A 13,395-nucleotide genomic window follows, 5' to 3' on the forward strand; every position below is an offset into this window, starting at 1 on the left:
AAGATCAATGCTGCCATCTGGTGGTAGTTCATGAAAGCTGCATGCTACCATCCCATGCAAACTGCATTGTCTTGTTTTTCTGTATCTTGATAACAAAAGAGTGATGGCTAGTAAAGAAAACTAAGAACTAACAATTGACTGAGGAGCTCAAAATTGCCTCCTAGACCTGTGTCACTCAGCTGGAGAAACAGGATTACAGCTGACAAAAGAATTGCCCCGATTCATTTTATAGATTGACAGTGCAGCCATGTGCGACCTCATTCAATTAATTGTGCCATTCTTACAGTCCAGGACCCGGCTGCAGAAGGGGCGGAGGACAGCCGTGAGAAACTGAAGCTGCCGAACGAGAAGGAAGAGATGGAACAACCGCAGATCAAGGTGCCCATGGACGTGCCCAAGAGAGACGAAGCGAAGGCCAAACAGCAGGAGGAAGTGCAGCTCGACCGGCCTGACCAGGGTATCCCAGAGATGGGGTTGTGGGGATGGGGAGAGGGCGAGAGCTCAGAGGTGCAACTTGACATACTTGGAAGGGGTGGTCTGCAGTATTATTGCAGATAATTCATGATTCCGTCCCCGTCCAGGCCGATTCCCTCCCTGGCCCAGCATGGCAGCTCCTGGGGCTCGCTGGATATGCTTGTGCGTGGCTAGGCAGCAAGGACTGCTCACTGGAAGGGGTGACACATATCAGGGCAGGAGAGTACACACGGGTATGACATGGGTCTGCTGGGTGGAATTTCCCCAAATCCCACCAGAGGGGCCCATTGATCTTCTCCCCTCCCCTTCTCCCCAGGGATTGCTTTACCTGTGGGAGAAGCCCATCGCCATGAGCCACCTGTCCCACATGACTCAGTTGTCGTCGATGAGGGGCAGGACCGTGAAGAATCTGAAGAGAACAAGTCTCCGTCTGAAGAAGCCAATGCAAATTGGCTCAAGCCGGCCATGGAGAAGGCTGCACAGCTAGATCCCAAGAGAGAGGAGCCCAACCTAGAACCAGGAAAGGAAGATGGGGCCCAGAGAGAGTTTGACAGGCCCATCGAGGACCTGAAGAATGCCCCGGAGGTGCAACGAGATGGCCGACCACTGTACAAAGATCTGGAGCCCGGCAAGCAGGTGGTTGAGCCGAGGTCACTGGCTGTTCTACCTGGGGGTGAAAAGAGAGTTGAGGCCGCAGGTGGAAGGGAGAATGCAAATCTCCAGCAGCCTGGGAATGTTGCGGAGTTTGTGAAGTCCATAGAGAAGGAAATTGACCCTGGTAAGTCATCTCCTGCGTGTCTCATCTGAGCAAATCCTCCTCTTGTCTAGGCTAGGGGAAGGCAGCAATTGGTTACTCCTCCCTACATTCCAGTGTTCCCTTCTAATTTCACCAGATTAGCATGTGAATATGCACAGCCCCTTCAGCAGCTGTTGGGGGAAACGAGGAATCTGGTGTCTTTGACAGCTACTATAATATCTGTCAAACAATTGTTTGCTAGCCTACTAAATGTCAGGTGCCGTGCTGTTGTTACGTGTCTCACAACGCACTGGGGACATGGAATTGGGAGATCTTGACAGGTAACACATTGCTAAGTGCCCATCTAAAAGCTAGCTCGGATGGTTCTTGCATTTTAATTGGCTAAGGTAGTTAGCATTGGCTCTCTGCCAGGAGTGTTAAATATTTTTTTTATTACTTCCCTTGCAGTTGTCAGGTTGAATATAAACTGCGTTGGCGGGGGGCGGGCGGGGGGAGGTGGGACAGAGTGTGGAGCTGCTTTTAGAGAACATCTGCCGCTTCCTCCTTTCCAACCAAAGAGATGGGTTGGTCGGTCTGTCTGTCCGCAGGTGAGAAGCAGGAGCTGCTCCCGCCGGCCAGGCTGGAACCAGCACAGGCGCAGCAGCCAGAGCAGAGAGAGATCCGAAATGCCGAGGACAAGCCGCAGGAGAACGTCGACAGCAAGCTGGAGGGTGAGTCTCCCCTTACACCGGGTGCACGAAGTGGGACGTAGCCACCCCACAGCTGCCAATCCCCCTGGGAGCCTGCTGCGCCGTTAGGTGAGAATGTACAGCCCAGACGGTTTGTTCGCGGTGGTTGGGATCATGTAACTTTAGGCCGGTGGGTCCTTTTGGCTTTTTGCTGCCTGCCATTACGTGCATGCTCCCTCTGCTCTGGCACTGCACCCTGATCCCGGCCAGGTGCCGAGGGGAGGCGCTGCAGAGCGAGCCTGTCCCACGCTCTCACTCCTGTCCTGTGGGGCTGGGCCCAGCTCCCTGCTCTGGGTTGTGACCTGGCCCAGCCCTGCGACCCATCTGGAACTCCACTGTGTACCACTGATGGGTTGGGACCCATGGCTTGGGAAAACGCAGCTATAGCCTAGTGCTTAGTGGCTGTCTCGAAGGGCTAAATATTCCAGGAGAGGATGGCTTGTTTCAAAGCAAAACTTCCGCCAGTCTTGCTGGTGCCATGACCCATGCTGGACTGTAGGCCTGGCGCTCTCTCCCATTCTCCCCCTGCAAGCCTAGAGTACAGAGCGAGGCCCCAGGGTAAACAAGAGCAAAACCAGAATAAAAGCCCCATGGGAAATGGCTATGTGACCTCTGTTCTGAGGAGTTCCGGATCCTGTTCCCGCTCACGGGCTGCATGCTAGCTCATGAGACATGGGTAGGTCTGTGAGGTTCAGCTTCTCCAAGAGGAGAGTAGTGGCCTCCAGAATACCCAGCCGGCTCTTCCCACCCCTGCAAGGGTTTGGAGCCTACGGCCTCTCAGCCAGCACAGTCGGGTACCTCCAAAGGCACATCCTCCCGTCACAGGCAGACAGAAACACACCAGTCTGCTCAAGCTAGCAGGGGCTCAGGTGGATTTGTACTCGGGTGACTAGCCAGAGCCACCACCCAGGCCGCTGTGGCCACACTGCTATTGTTAGTGGGCTAGCATGTGTCCGGCTACCTGCACAGGGGAGCACGCTGCCAGCTGCAGTGTAGACTGACGCCGGAACGTTCCTAGCTTCTGCCAATCTGGGATGGCAAAATCCAAGACTCAGATCCAGGCTCGTCTCTGGCGCCAGGTCACCACTGCTAGTGCCCAGTTGCTCACGTCCTCACCATGGTGGACTTGAGAGAGACTGACTGAACCCCACCAGCCCCCGTGTAACCTGGGCCCAGCAGATCACACCTGTGGTACTGGAACAGCCCAGGTTCCCTAACAGCCCAAGAGAAGGTTAGCTGCAGGCCCCGTGAATTGCTGGAAGGCACTAGGCTACATCCAGGGAATCTCCATCGTGGAACAGATCGTGCGTACCCTGCTTCTTCCAGCTCTGGATGAGGTGACACCGAACATGCCATATCCTGAGAGGCTGCATGTACGCAGTGCATGTGCAGGACACGAGCTTAGGTGGCTGTTTCTGCAGTGTCTGTAGAATCTAGCATTCACCTGGCCCTTGTCTGGCCATTTCATGAAGGTGCTTTCCACATATCCTGCCACTAATGGTTATTTGATGCTTTTGACTTGTTCGTTTGCTTTAAACAAAAAAGAAAAAAGAAAAGAAAAATCACGGTTTTCCTGATCTGTTTCTCTTCCTTATGCATCTCAATGACCTGAAACAGCTGAGATTAAAAAGCTAGTAGCAGGTATGAACCTCAAGGAATGACCATATTGAATTGTAAGGAGGATTTAAAATCCCAGGATCTAAGTGCCAATGAAAGAGTAGCATGCATGGCCTCTGCTCTTGTGAATGCAATGCATGAGCATGTGTGTTACCCTTCACCCCAGCAGAGACAGCACCAGGCCTCTGAGGCTTAAGTGGGGGGCTTTAATGGCACGTAGCAGGGTGTGTGGGAGTTGTCCTGTTCCTCTGTACAGAGCTGAATTCCCCCCCTCCAGAAATGGGAAAATGCTGGTGTCATAGCCAGGGCCCACAATCCTCCTGTGCGGCTGCCCCTTACTGACAGTCACTTCTCTCTGGGCTCCTTCCCCAGCTCCTGAACTGTGGCCCCTCGGGATGCCCAAGTCCTCTGTGTTTTTTTGTTAAATTGCTTACAATCTTTTTTATCAGAGGTGTGTTAAAGCCCCCCAAAGCGAGTCAGGGTCTGAGACGTTTCCCTCCACTCTCATTCAGATCAGCGGGAGTGTGACGGGGTTGTGACGATGTGGTTCTGGCGGGACCCTACTGAGAGTGCCAAATCAGGACCAATTGCTCAAACAGGGCAGTCACAGCCCAAGGCTGGGGTTTTTCCACCTCTAAGGCAAACCAAACCAGCCAGACAAAAGACTTCGGTGTCACCCCTCTGGCTAACCGCAAGTCACACAAGCAATTTCCTTAGACACTCCAGTCTCCCAGTATCACCACCAGTCCCACACGTCCTGGGGATGAATGGTTATGAAAACCAACACCCCAGTAAAAGAAAAAGGTTCTCTCGATCCCAAAGGACCAAGCCCCAGACCCAGGTCAATATACACATCAGATCTTACCCACAAATCACGCTGTTGCCAATCCTTTAGAATCTAAAATCTAAAGGTTTATTCATAAAAGGAAAAAGATAGAGGTGAGAGCTAGAATTGGTTAAACTGAATCAATTACATACAGTAATGGCAAAGTCCTTAGTTCAGGCTTGTAGCAGTGATGAAGTAAACTGCAGGTTCAAATTAAGTCTCTGGAGTACATCCCCCGCTGGGATGGGTCATCAGTCCCTTGTGTAGAGCTTCAGCTTGCAGCAAAGTCCCTCCAGAGGTAAGAAGCAGGATTGAAGATAAAATGGAGATCAGGCCTTCGCCTTATATAGACTTTTCCAGGTGTAAGAACACTCCTTTGTTCCTACTGTGGAAAGTTACAGCAAAATGGAGTTTGCAGTCACATGGGCCAGTTTCTGCTCACTCCAGTGAGTCACAGGGCGTATCCGCCTTCTCTCGATGGGTCAATTGTGTAGTTGATGGTCCTTAATGGGCCATCAAGCAGGCTAAGCAGAGCTGACACCAGCTTGTCTGAGACTTTTTCCAGTAACACAGAACAAGTTTGAAATACAGACAATACACAGCCAATATTCATAACTTCAACTACAGAAATGATACAGACATACAGACAGCACAATCATAACCAGTAACCCGTAACCTGGTCTTAGACACCTTATATGACCCCCTTTACATAGGATTTGGTGCCACTAGAGAACCTTGGTTGCAACCCATGTTCTATATGGTCCCAGTTTATATCAATAATGTCACAAGGGTAGCAGCCCAGAAGGTTTTGGGTGTGTGAATAGGTTGAGAGACGAGTTACTTGAGCTTTTAAAAATCTCCATGAAAACCAGTTTGATTTGTCTTGAAACCGTCTCCTTCAGCATTGCCACCCAAGGCTAACCATGCAGCCCCGAGAAAGTGAAGAGTAGAAAGGACTCCTGTTTGCCCTGCCGAGCTACGAGCTGAAAGGAAACACATGGGGGGAAGGAAGCTGCACGCTTCCAGTGATTTCACTTCCCCCGCCCATAATAGGGCTTTTGTACAGGGGAATATAAGGGGAAATTCCACAGTTGCCTCTTGTTTTACAGCATTCTGCTGTGCATCGAAAACATTGCCCTTTATTCACCTTGTGGGTTATTAGCAGGACAACTTCCCTTTTTAATTGAAATGGCATTTTACAGGCTGTTAATCTTTGCCATGAATTCCTTTGGGCGCAGTTTTCTGGAAACTCCCAGAGAGTTTTGGAGAAATGCCACTAGGCGTGTCGGGGAAAGCACAGGACAGGTTTGCACTGTACAGTATATGCAGTGGGTGCATTTCCTTCTAAGAAGAAGGATGTTGTAACGTCTCCATACAGACAGGGTGTCTGCATGGTTTGCACACTTCAGGTAGCTTGCACCGTTCCTGGCTCAAATCAAGTCTGTGTTGCTAGGCCCTGACTTCCGAGCACTAAACTAACTCGTAAATTCAAATAGAAACTATGTGTTCTCCAGATCCTCCCCCAGAGTTTGTCTGTGCAGAGCTAGTGAGCAGAGTTTTCATCATGGTTTAATGTACAGTCTTATGATCCCTTATTGCTGCGTCCTCTACTAGCATGTTTGTGAGCACCGGTTCACTGCACCTAGGTCACTTCAGATTACATTGGCTGAAATGTACTGCAGTTCAGACTGGCAGCCTATTCCCTCTACGCAAAGCTGTAAATTGGCTCACACAAACTTTAACCCCATGACAGTTAAACCTGAGCACACAGCCCCTGGGTTGTGTCGTGTGTTAGTTTGCTGGTGTTCAGCTGCAACCCAGGTCTGGGGCGGTGGTGTTGGGTTTTCGGACCCTGTGCCTGCTATTAGACGTCACTCACCTGATGAGGATAAAAGCACAGTGGGGGGGTCAGGTCTGGGGAAAGGAGGGGGCGTTTTCTCAGCCCTACCTCCAGCCAGCCCTTGCCCATTGGAGAGGCTAGAATCGGATGCTGCTCACTGGGGGCTGTGCAGATATTCCACGTCTGGGTGCAAATGCTCTGGTAGGCTCCCTGGGCTGGGCTCCCTCTGGGCAGGGTTCAGATGAGCTGCTGGACTCCTGGGCACTGGCTTCTGCTCAGCAGAAGCCCCAGAATGATACCTCATTGCTCAGCGGTAGCTAGGAGTAAATGGTCTAGGTCCACTAAAATGGCTGAATTCTCTCCAGGGGTCAGCGCTAGAACTGCCCTGTTTCGCCCCTGCAGAGGTAAATGCAGACCCTGCCAGCAGTCAGAGCTGCCTAGCCATCTGCCCCTTTGGGATTAGAGGGGGGTTCTAAAAAGCAAGTCCGCTTGTTTTGAATCTGGTTAGTCCTTGACTCTCCCTTGCTTCAGAGACCTCTCCCCTTCCAGGATAAATACAAGGGCACTGGTCAGGCTTACTGAGCCTCTGCCTTTTGTGTGAACAGCAGCCTCCAAAACATTGCCCCTTGTAGCTTCTGCCACTGTCTGCTCTGGGGTGCAGGTTAGCTTCAGGGCCCTTGGCTTTCCTTTTGAGGAAGCTGTATGTGGGAGGGGAAGAGGGACGAGCAGACGGATCACCCCCTGCACACACTTATTTGCATCTGGCTGCTGTGAGCTTTCAGCTCTCCTGTCCAGTGGAGGATCTGCGCTGCTGATAAGAGGGCTGTATTGCGATGCCCTTGCTCCCCGGACGGCAGTGGGACTGTCTGAGGAGTAGGGTGTCCCAGGCTGGCTATGGCCAGGAAGTGTTACAGCAGACATGGTGGGTCACAGATATGGAAGAGGGTCTCGTATGGCCCATGGAGAAGGATAGCGATTGAAACGAATCGTTACTTGGTTAGACTATGCAAGCGTTATTCGGGGGGGGGGAGAAGCACGTACCCACCTATCCCTCTCCTCCCAATAACCACACTAAGCTGTTCTACTGCTCCCAGCAAGCTTCATTTTCTTCTTTCCCCCCTGCTTTTTTTTTTTTTTTTAACATTAGAAGCTGGGAAGGCGAAGGCGCTTGATCATGCCGTCCTGCTGCAAGTGATTAAAGAACAGCAGGTGCAGCAAAAGCAGCTACTGGACCAGCAGGCAAAACTGCTTGCTGTGATTGAAGAGCAGCATAAGGAAATGCACCAGCAGAGGCAGGAGGAGGGAGGTGATGAGAAGCCAAAGCAAGGTAAGGATGTGGCTAGAAAACACCTGCCACTCTCTGGGGTTGGCACATAGGCAGGTCTGAAGAACATGCAGGTGCATGCTGGAGAAGGGAAAACCGCTGCTGGGCAGACACTCAAAAAGAACTTTCATTTATTTTTCTGCAGCAGAAACACTACAGGAGGCTGATCTGCCTCTTGCAAAGAGCAAAGAGGAAGAGGGCCGAGATGTTAAAGCAGATGTTGCTGCAAAGCACCTTCCTAAGGAGATCTTGGACCCTCCTCAGCCAGGGCCTGGCAATCAGCCTGTTGACTTAGTGGAGCAACACCAAGGGAATGTAGATGATCTGGAAGAGGCTGTGCACAGACCTAGAATGAAGTTTCCTGTTCAAGTCAGCGTAGCTGGGCCTAAAATTCCTGAGGCTCTTCCTAAGGGTGGGAAAGTCCCACAACACAAGGCGAACAAAGTTGTTAAAAACTCTCTAGAGAACTTAGGGGATCCACTTCATAGCGACGATTCACGACAAGCCAATGACATAGGACATGCAGTCCAGGCAGCAGGAAACCATCCAGAGAAGGCCGCAGCCAAGGAATTGGGGGGAGGACGTGAAGGCAAAGCTGTGGGGGAGAGCCAAGAGAAGAAGGGTGCTCTGGAAGCTGGAGAAGTGGTGGCAGGAGCAGTCGCTGACATCCAGAGAGAGCTGCCAAGGGCTGTCAAAGCTCAGGAAGTAGCAGGGAAGGGTCCAGAACGAGTCTTTGGTGCGGACTCTAAAACCAAACCAGCAAATAAAGAGGAGCCCGAAGATCTGGAACTTCCATTGGACTCTTCAAATAAACTGCAAGTACCAGAGAACGTGCAGCATAAACAGGAACATCCGAGACCTGGAAATGACGACCAGGCTGATGGAGCTGGCAGCAAGCAGCAGCAGGCTTCCCAGGTCAATCAGGCCGGCAAAGTGGAGGCTAAGAAAGATTTCCGGGGAAAGACAGTGAATGTGGAGCAGGGTCCTCAGGGAAGCCACTTGAACAATCAAAAGGTGCTGGATGAAAAACTTCCCAAAGATCCTGCTGAGAAGGATGCCTTTGAGAATGATATTGCCTTAAAGCGCGAGAAGGGAGCAGCCCCCCTTGCAGATCAGAAACCAGACCCGGAGAATGTCAAACCAAACCGGGACCTGAAACTGCAGGCTGACTTGGACCTTCGGAGGAGGAGACGGGACCTGCCGCCTCGGCTGGAGGAGGAGACAGAGGCGAGTGAAGGCGTCATCATTGGTCTCAACCCTCTTCCAGATGTGAAAGTGAACGACCTCCGCAGCGCCCTGGAGACAAGATTAAACCAGGCAGCAGAAGGTGCCCAGCAGGTGGTTCACAGTCGGCAGATAAAACAAATGGCAGAGGAGGAGGTGTGATGAGACCCGGCCTTGCTCTATTGGTGGTGAAGCCGTTATCGCTCCTAATGTCTGCGGTATTCAACGTTCGGCTTAGCAAGCGACCATTTGGACTCCAGCTGCATACACAACTGCTGACAGTCTAACCCAGCAGCACTTCACTTGGACTGGGCCCCAACAGTCTTTGGGCTGATTCTGACCTCAGACTACTGTCTCCATGGAATTGGGGGCCGCCATGGCCCATCCATTTACTTTGATGTTAACGTCCTGCCCGTGTTTGTCATTGGGTGGACTGGAGAATCAGTGACCCAGAAAGAGAAGCTCCGACTGCCCCCTGGCTTTCGAAGGTCCTCTCCATTCCCAAAGGATCTGTGCTGTTTGGTTCATGTTGAATTGCCTTGTCCGTCCTGCCCCAATTTCCCCACTCAGTATCGAGGCACGTCCACAGGTTGCTCAAACTGTCTCCTTGCAAATGTTTCTCCAATAAGTGCATTGAGTTGCTTAGTCCAACTTACCTGGGCCTCGAGAGGGGGAGCTTGCCACGGCTCCACTTCTCCTGGAATGTTGCGATCCACATTGGAAATACGTCCGCTAGGACTGGGTTAGCCAATTGCTGGGGTACGTTTTTCTCAATGGGAAGCCTTTCCGTCAGCTTTGTGTGTGTTAGGTTGAAGTTTGTGCTAGGAATATCAGTGTAGTTAATGTCAGATGCTGCCTTAAACAAGCACAACGGCTACTGTTGTGTTGCTCCTTCCTCCCAGGGATCATTCAGTTGGCTGCATACTAGCAATAATGAAGAGCTTCACCTTCTTCTCTTCCTTGGCTGTTACGTTTCAAATTGTGCTTTTAATGGGAGTATTCCTGCCCAAAGTGCATTACGGGGTTTGTGCTGGGAACTGCAGCCTCCCTTCTTCCCCTCTCAAAACGGCTTGAAATTTGCAGCAAGAAGTAGCAGATATCAGGGGATGAAACCGTATGATTTAAAGGGACAGTGTCATAGAGGGTTGGCTCAGAATCGTACCTACCTCTCTTCTCCCATTGCAGAATTCATGTAATGTTTGGTATAGTTGTATCCCCCAGAGCAATTCTTCAGCGTGTGATTAAATCCATTGAGGTCAGTAATGAAGACACTTGGGTAACGTATACATGAGCGGAGGAAGGAACCTCTTAAGAGAATTGGTTTGTTTCAGGAGTAGTGGGGATCAGTAGTAAATTTTAAAGTGTGGTAAATGAGAGACCTTGATTGCCAAATGCAAGAAAAAAATCCCCCAGCTTTCACTAGATTGATTGACATTCACCCTACCAGGAGCCTATAGCCCTCAGCAGTGTTGGGTTTTGTCTGGCTTTTTAAACTGGAGTCCTCTGGTAACCCAGCCTCATCTAGTTCATATCAGATCAACCTCCTGGAGGCAGGAACTATGTAACTGCTGTGATGGGGGCTGGAGAGAGAGGCACTGAGGGCAATGACTCTGCCTTCAGACTAGAGAACTCTCAGCTCCTAGAAGGGAAGAACAGTATTAGGACTGTCTGTAAAGTCAGCTGATTATTGAAGTGCTTAAATGTCTGTGGCAGCTGTACATCATCAGGGGGGCGTTCACATGCATCCCAGGGTGGCTGTTGTAGATGGGATTGCCATAGCCAGAGTCCCCCGTGACCCTGTCTCAAAGCACAATTAACCCGTATCTGGGACTCTTGTAATGTCTGCTCTGGGGCAGGAGGCCCTAGAACAGCCTCTGTGTGATTGTTAGTGTTTGTGAAGGTCACACACATGCTTTCAGTGCAACAGTCTCCTCTGCTAGTGGCCAAATCTAAATTCTGCCCCCTGCAGCAAGAACTAGCCCTTTAAAGCTATAAGGGAGCTCTGGGTGCGGGAACTAAGTACTCCCTGTGCACCCCCCTTCAGCCCAGCTTGCACCTAATGTGTGTACAGAGATCTCCCCTGGCCCCGTCAGCTTCGTGTTGCGATCCTGCCTGGCATGGGGAAAACTGTTTCTCGTACACCATGTGAGCAGCAGTTTAGGGTGACTACGTGCTGCTGCTGAGGTGCCTGCTGCCCACAAAGGGACAAAAGATAATTCTGACATTCCTCAGCACCTGGAATTGGCCAGTGTTGTGAATGAGACATTCCCAGCTGGACAAACACAGGGAACTTCTTACTTCTCCATGCTAGGACCAGCTTGTATCTGCAGTGTTCAGGGAAAGGCTGAGGACTGGCCATGCCAGGCAAATCAATAAAATAAGTTAAAGCATTTTGATCTGAACTCTTCTTGCTGTAACAAGCACTGTTAAGCTGCTCTCAGCTGTTGGGGGGTGGTTCCTGCTGTCCAGGATGGGACGGGAGTGATGCAAATGAAGCCCTAAATGTATCCTTAAGGAAACTCTGCTCATTCTGCATCCCCCCCTGCCATTGCTGCAGCTAGTGTGTGGAGAAAAGAGCAGTGAGGGTCTCCGTGTCCCCCCAAATGGGAGATTTCATGAAATGCCACTTTGATTCTTTAGCTTCAGGGTGACAGCAGTGTAAAGGGGGGTGCACACACCCCAAGCAGTGACAAGGATCATACCTGCTCTTATCTGAGTGCTTTTCATTAGCTAGCACCTTCCTACCCTCTATCAAGCTGCAGCTTGGATTTGCTCATCCTCATACCCAGCATTTCCTCCCTAGCCCTGTGGTTAATCCGCTAAACTTAACCAATGTCCTTGCACTACTGGGAGGGCCCCGGCAGCCTTGAGGTTAACATGAGCCACTAGGATAAGGAGCTCTGCCAACCGCTTAGGCAGAGCTCAGACGTGGTCTGTAACCTTGGCCCATTTCTTCCCTCTTCTTAGCAGTTTCAGTGCTTAGGTTTCAAAGCTGCAATCTGAAAGCCTGTATTCACATGGGAAGTGGAGGTTTAGCAGCAAGGTTCCCAGCTGTAGTGGGGCAGCTCTTTAGCATACCATGGCTTTAGCTGAACTTAAGCATTAGTCATAATATGGGCAGAGATAATGAAATCCTGTGAGCTAGAGCAGAACCCTCTCTCAAGTGACCTATTCTGCATTTCTGCTCACCCTAGCAGTTCCTAGGACCCTGTGGGAAGGGGAGATGGAATCCTAAATTCTCAGGAAAGCCACATGACAAACGCTAGCTCTATAACAATAGGGCCATCCCAGAGTAGGCTAAATGTACCGCAGCAAACAAAGGGAGTGTAGCCACTCATTAGAATAGAAGCTTAGTTTTAGTGCAGTTTTTGCTACCCTTTCCAGACTGCCTAGTTAAACTGTAGAATAAAGAGTAGGTCTTAAAACACTGACTCGGATTTTGGAGTTTTATTTAAAAAAAGTTTCCAAACATTTATTACCATGCATTGTTTGAAACAGCTGGGGGAAGAGGTTGCATGAAATAGAATTGAGTATTCCATTATTAGGCTCCCATTTCCTTCTGATTTAATTTAGATTATGCAAATTCTTCTGTCCTGGAACTATCTGATTACAGCTGGACAGACACCAGTCAGGACTGTAAATCTAGATCCCAGTCCCCTGCGTTGTTACCAATGCCTTCACTTCATTGTCGTCTTTGCCTGTAAAAAGAAGTGAGTCAGATAAGCTAGGAGGAAGAGGATTGGTGTTTTCTGATTACAACATACAGTTGCTGCTTTGTTGTGAAGACTTTGCCAGATAAGATCACCATGGAGGGGAAAACAGCCCCGGTGTACCTCTGTACTTGTACTATCCCATTGTGTCAGAGTGGTTCAAACATTTGCTCATTCTCTCAAGTTCCTTGTGCTTTAGGGGCACTGTTACCCTGCAGCCCAGACTGGAACTTGCTGAGTCACAGCTGAAAATTAACAGATTCTTATCCCCAGTCCAGTGCCTTAACCACTAGACTATCGCTATATTGGTCATTTCTGGTGTATTAGACCTCAGATGCCCAGGGCATGAGTCGTATGTTTGAGAATTACTTCCCTGGACACGTTTTGCCTATGGCACTGCACCAAAGGGAGTCTAAGCACGATAGCCCTGAACTCTCCGGACCAGTCCCCCTTCAAGGACCATCCACAAGTCTTTGTGTGTACAGCTACTCCCTGCAACATACTGCCTGCATGAAGCACTGCTTCAGGGCCTCAAACTCCTTCCTGCACACATCCTTCTGCAGCTCGGCGTGGCCCGTTGTCGTCGCAGCTACACACCTGCCGTAGGCCACTGCCTAAAATCACACAGAACCATAGAAACATTCACAGCCGGCCTTGTTCTCACTGTGTCACCAACCCCAAGGGTTAGAAAAGCCTGAGTCACGCACCCGCCCTGCCCAGCAGAGCCTAGACAGGGCAAGAGGAGGGGGCAGCCCCAGCCCAGGGCTCCTGCCCCGCCCAGTCACACTCCGCCCCAGCTCGGGGCTCGCCCCCCTCAGTTGTGCCCCGCCCAGTCACACCCCACCCCAGCCCGGGGCTCCCACCCCCACCCCGTTGCGCTCCACTCCCGCGCCTC

The 13,395-nt window shown here is 50.8% G+C and overlaps 1 protein-coding gene and 1 long non-coding RNA gene across 4 annotated transcripts in view; one reads left to right on the forward strand and one right to left on the reverse strand.

The window, feature by feature from the left end:
• SLC38A10 (solute carrier family 38 member 10) overlaps nucleotides 1-11,180 on the forward strand; it is a 47,530-nt gene extending 36,350 nt beyond the window's left edge. For 2 of the 3 annotated variants that reach the window (XM_032797290.2, XM_032797293.2), the window contains 5 exons: nucleotides 287-457; nucleotides 791-1,252; nucleotides 1,819-1,941; nucleotides 7,390-7,569; nucleotides 7,712-11,180. In XM_032797290.2, the coding sequence (XP_032653181.1) occupies nucleotides 287-457; nucleotides 791-1,252; nucleotides 1,819-1,941; nucleotides 7,390-7,569; nucleotides 7,712-8,952 (2,177 nt within the window). In that variant the 3' untranslated portion in view covers nucleotides 8,953-11,180. The remainder of the gene's footprint in view (nucleotides 1-286; nucleotides 458-790; nucleotides 1,253-1,818; nucleotides 1,942-7,389; nucleotides 7,570-7,711) is intronic. The other variant, XM_032797291.2, reaches the window with a different exon arrangement.
• A 1,042-nt stretch (nucleotides 11,181-12,222) lies between these two features.
• The window catches only part of LOC116834893 (uncharacterized), a 2,152-nt gene continuing 979 nt past the window's right edge, over nucleotides 12,223-13,395 (reverse strand). The window contains exon 2 of the long non-coding RNA XR_004376075.2: nucleotides 12,223-12,488. This is a non-coding gene — a long non-coding RNA (uncharacterized LOC116834893). The remainder of the gene's footprint in view (nucleotides 12,489-13,395) is intronic.

This window comes from Chelonoidis abingdonii, chromosome 13 (assembly GCF_003597395.2).
Source record: "Chelonoidis abingdonii isolate Lonesome George chromosome 13, CheloAbing_2.0, whole genome shotgun sequence".
Taxonomy (NCBI): domain Eukaryota; kingdom Metazoa; phylum Chordata; order Testudines; family Testudinidae; genus Chelonoidis; species Chelonoidis abingdonii.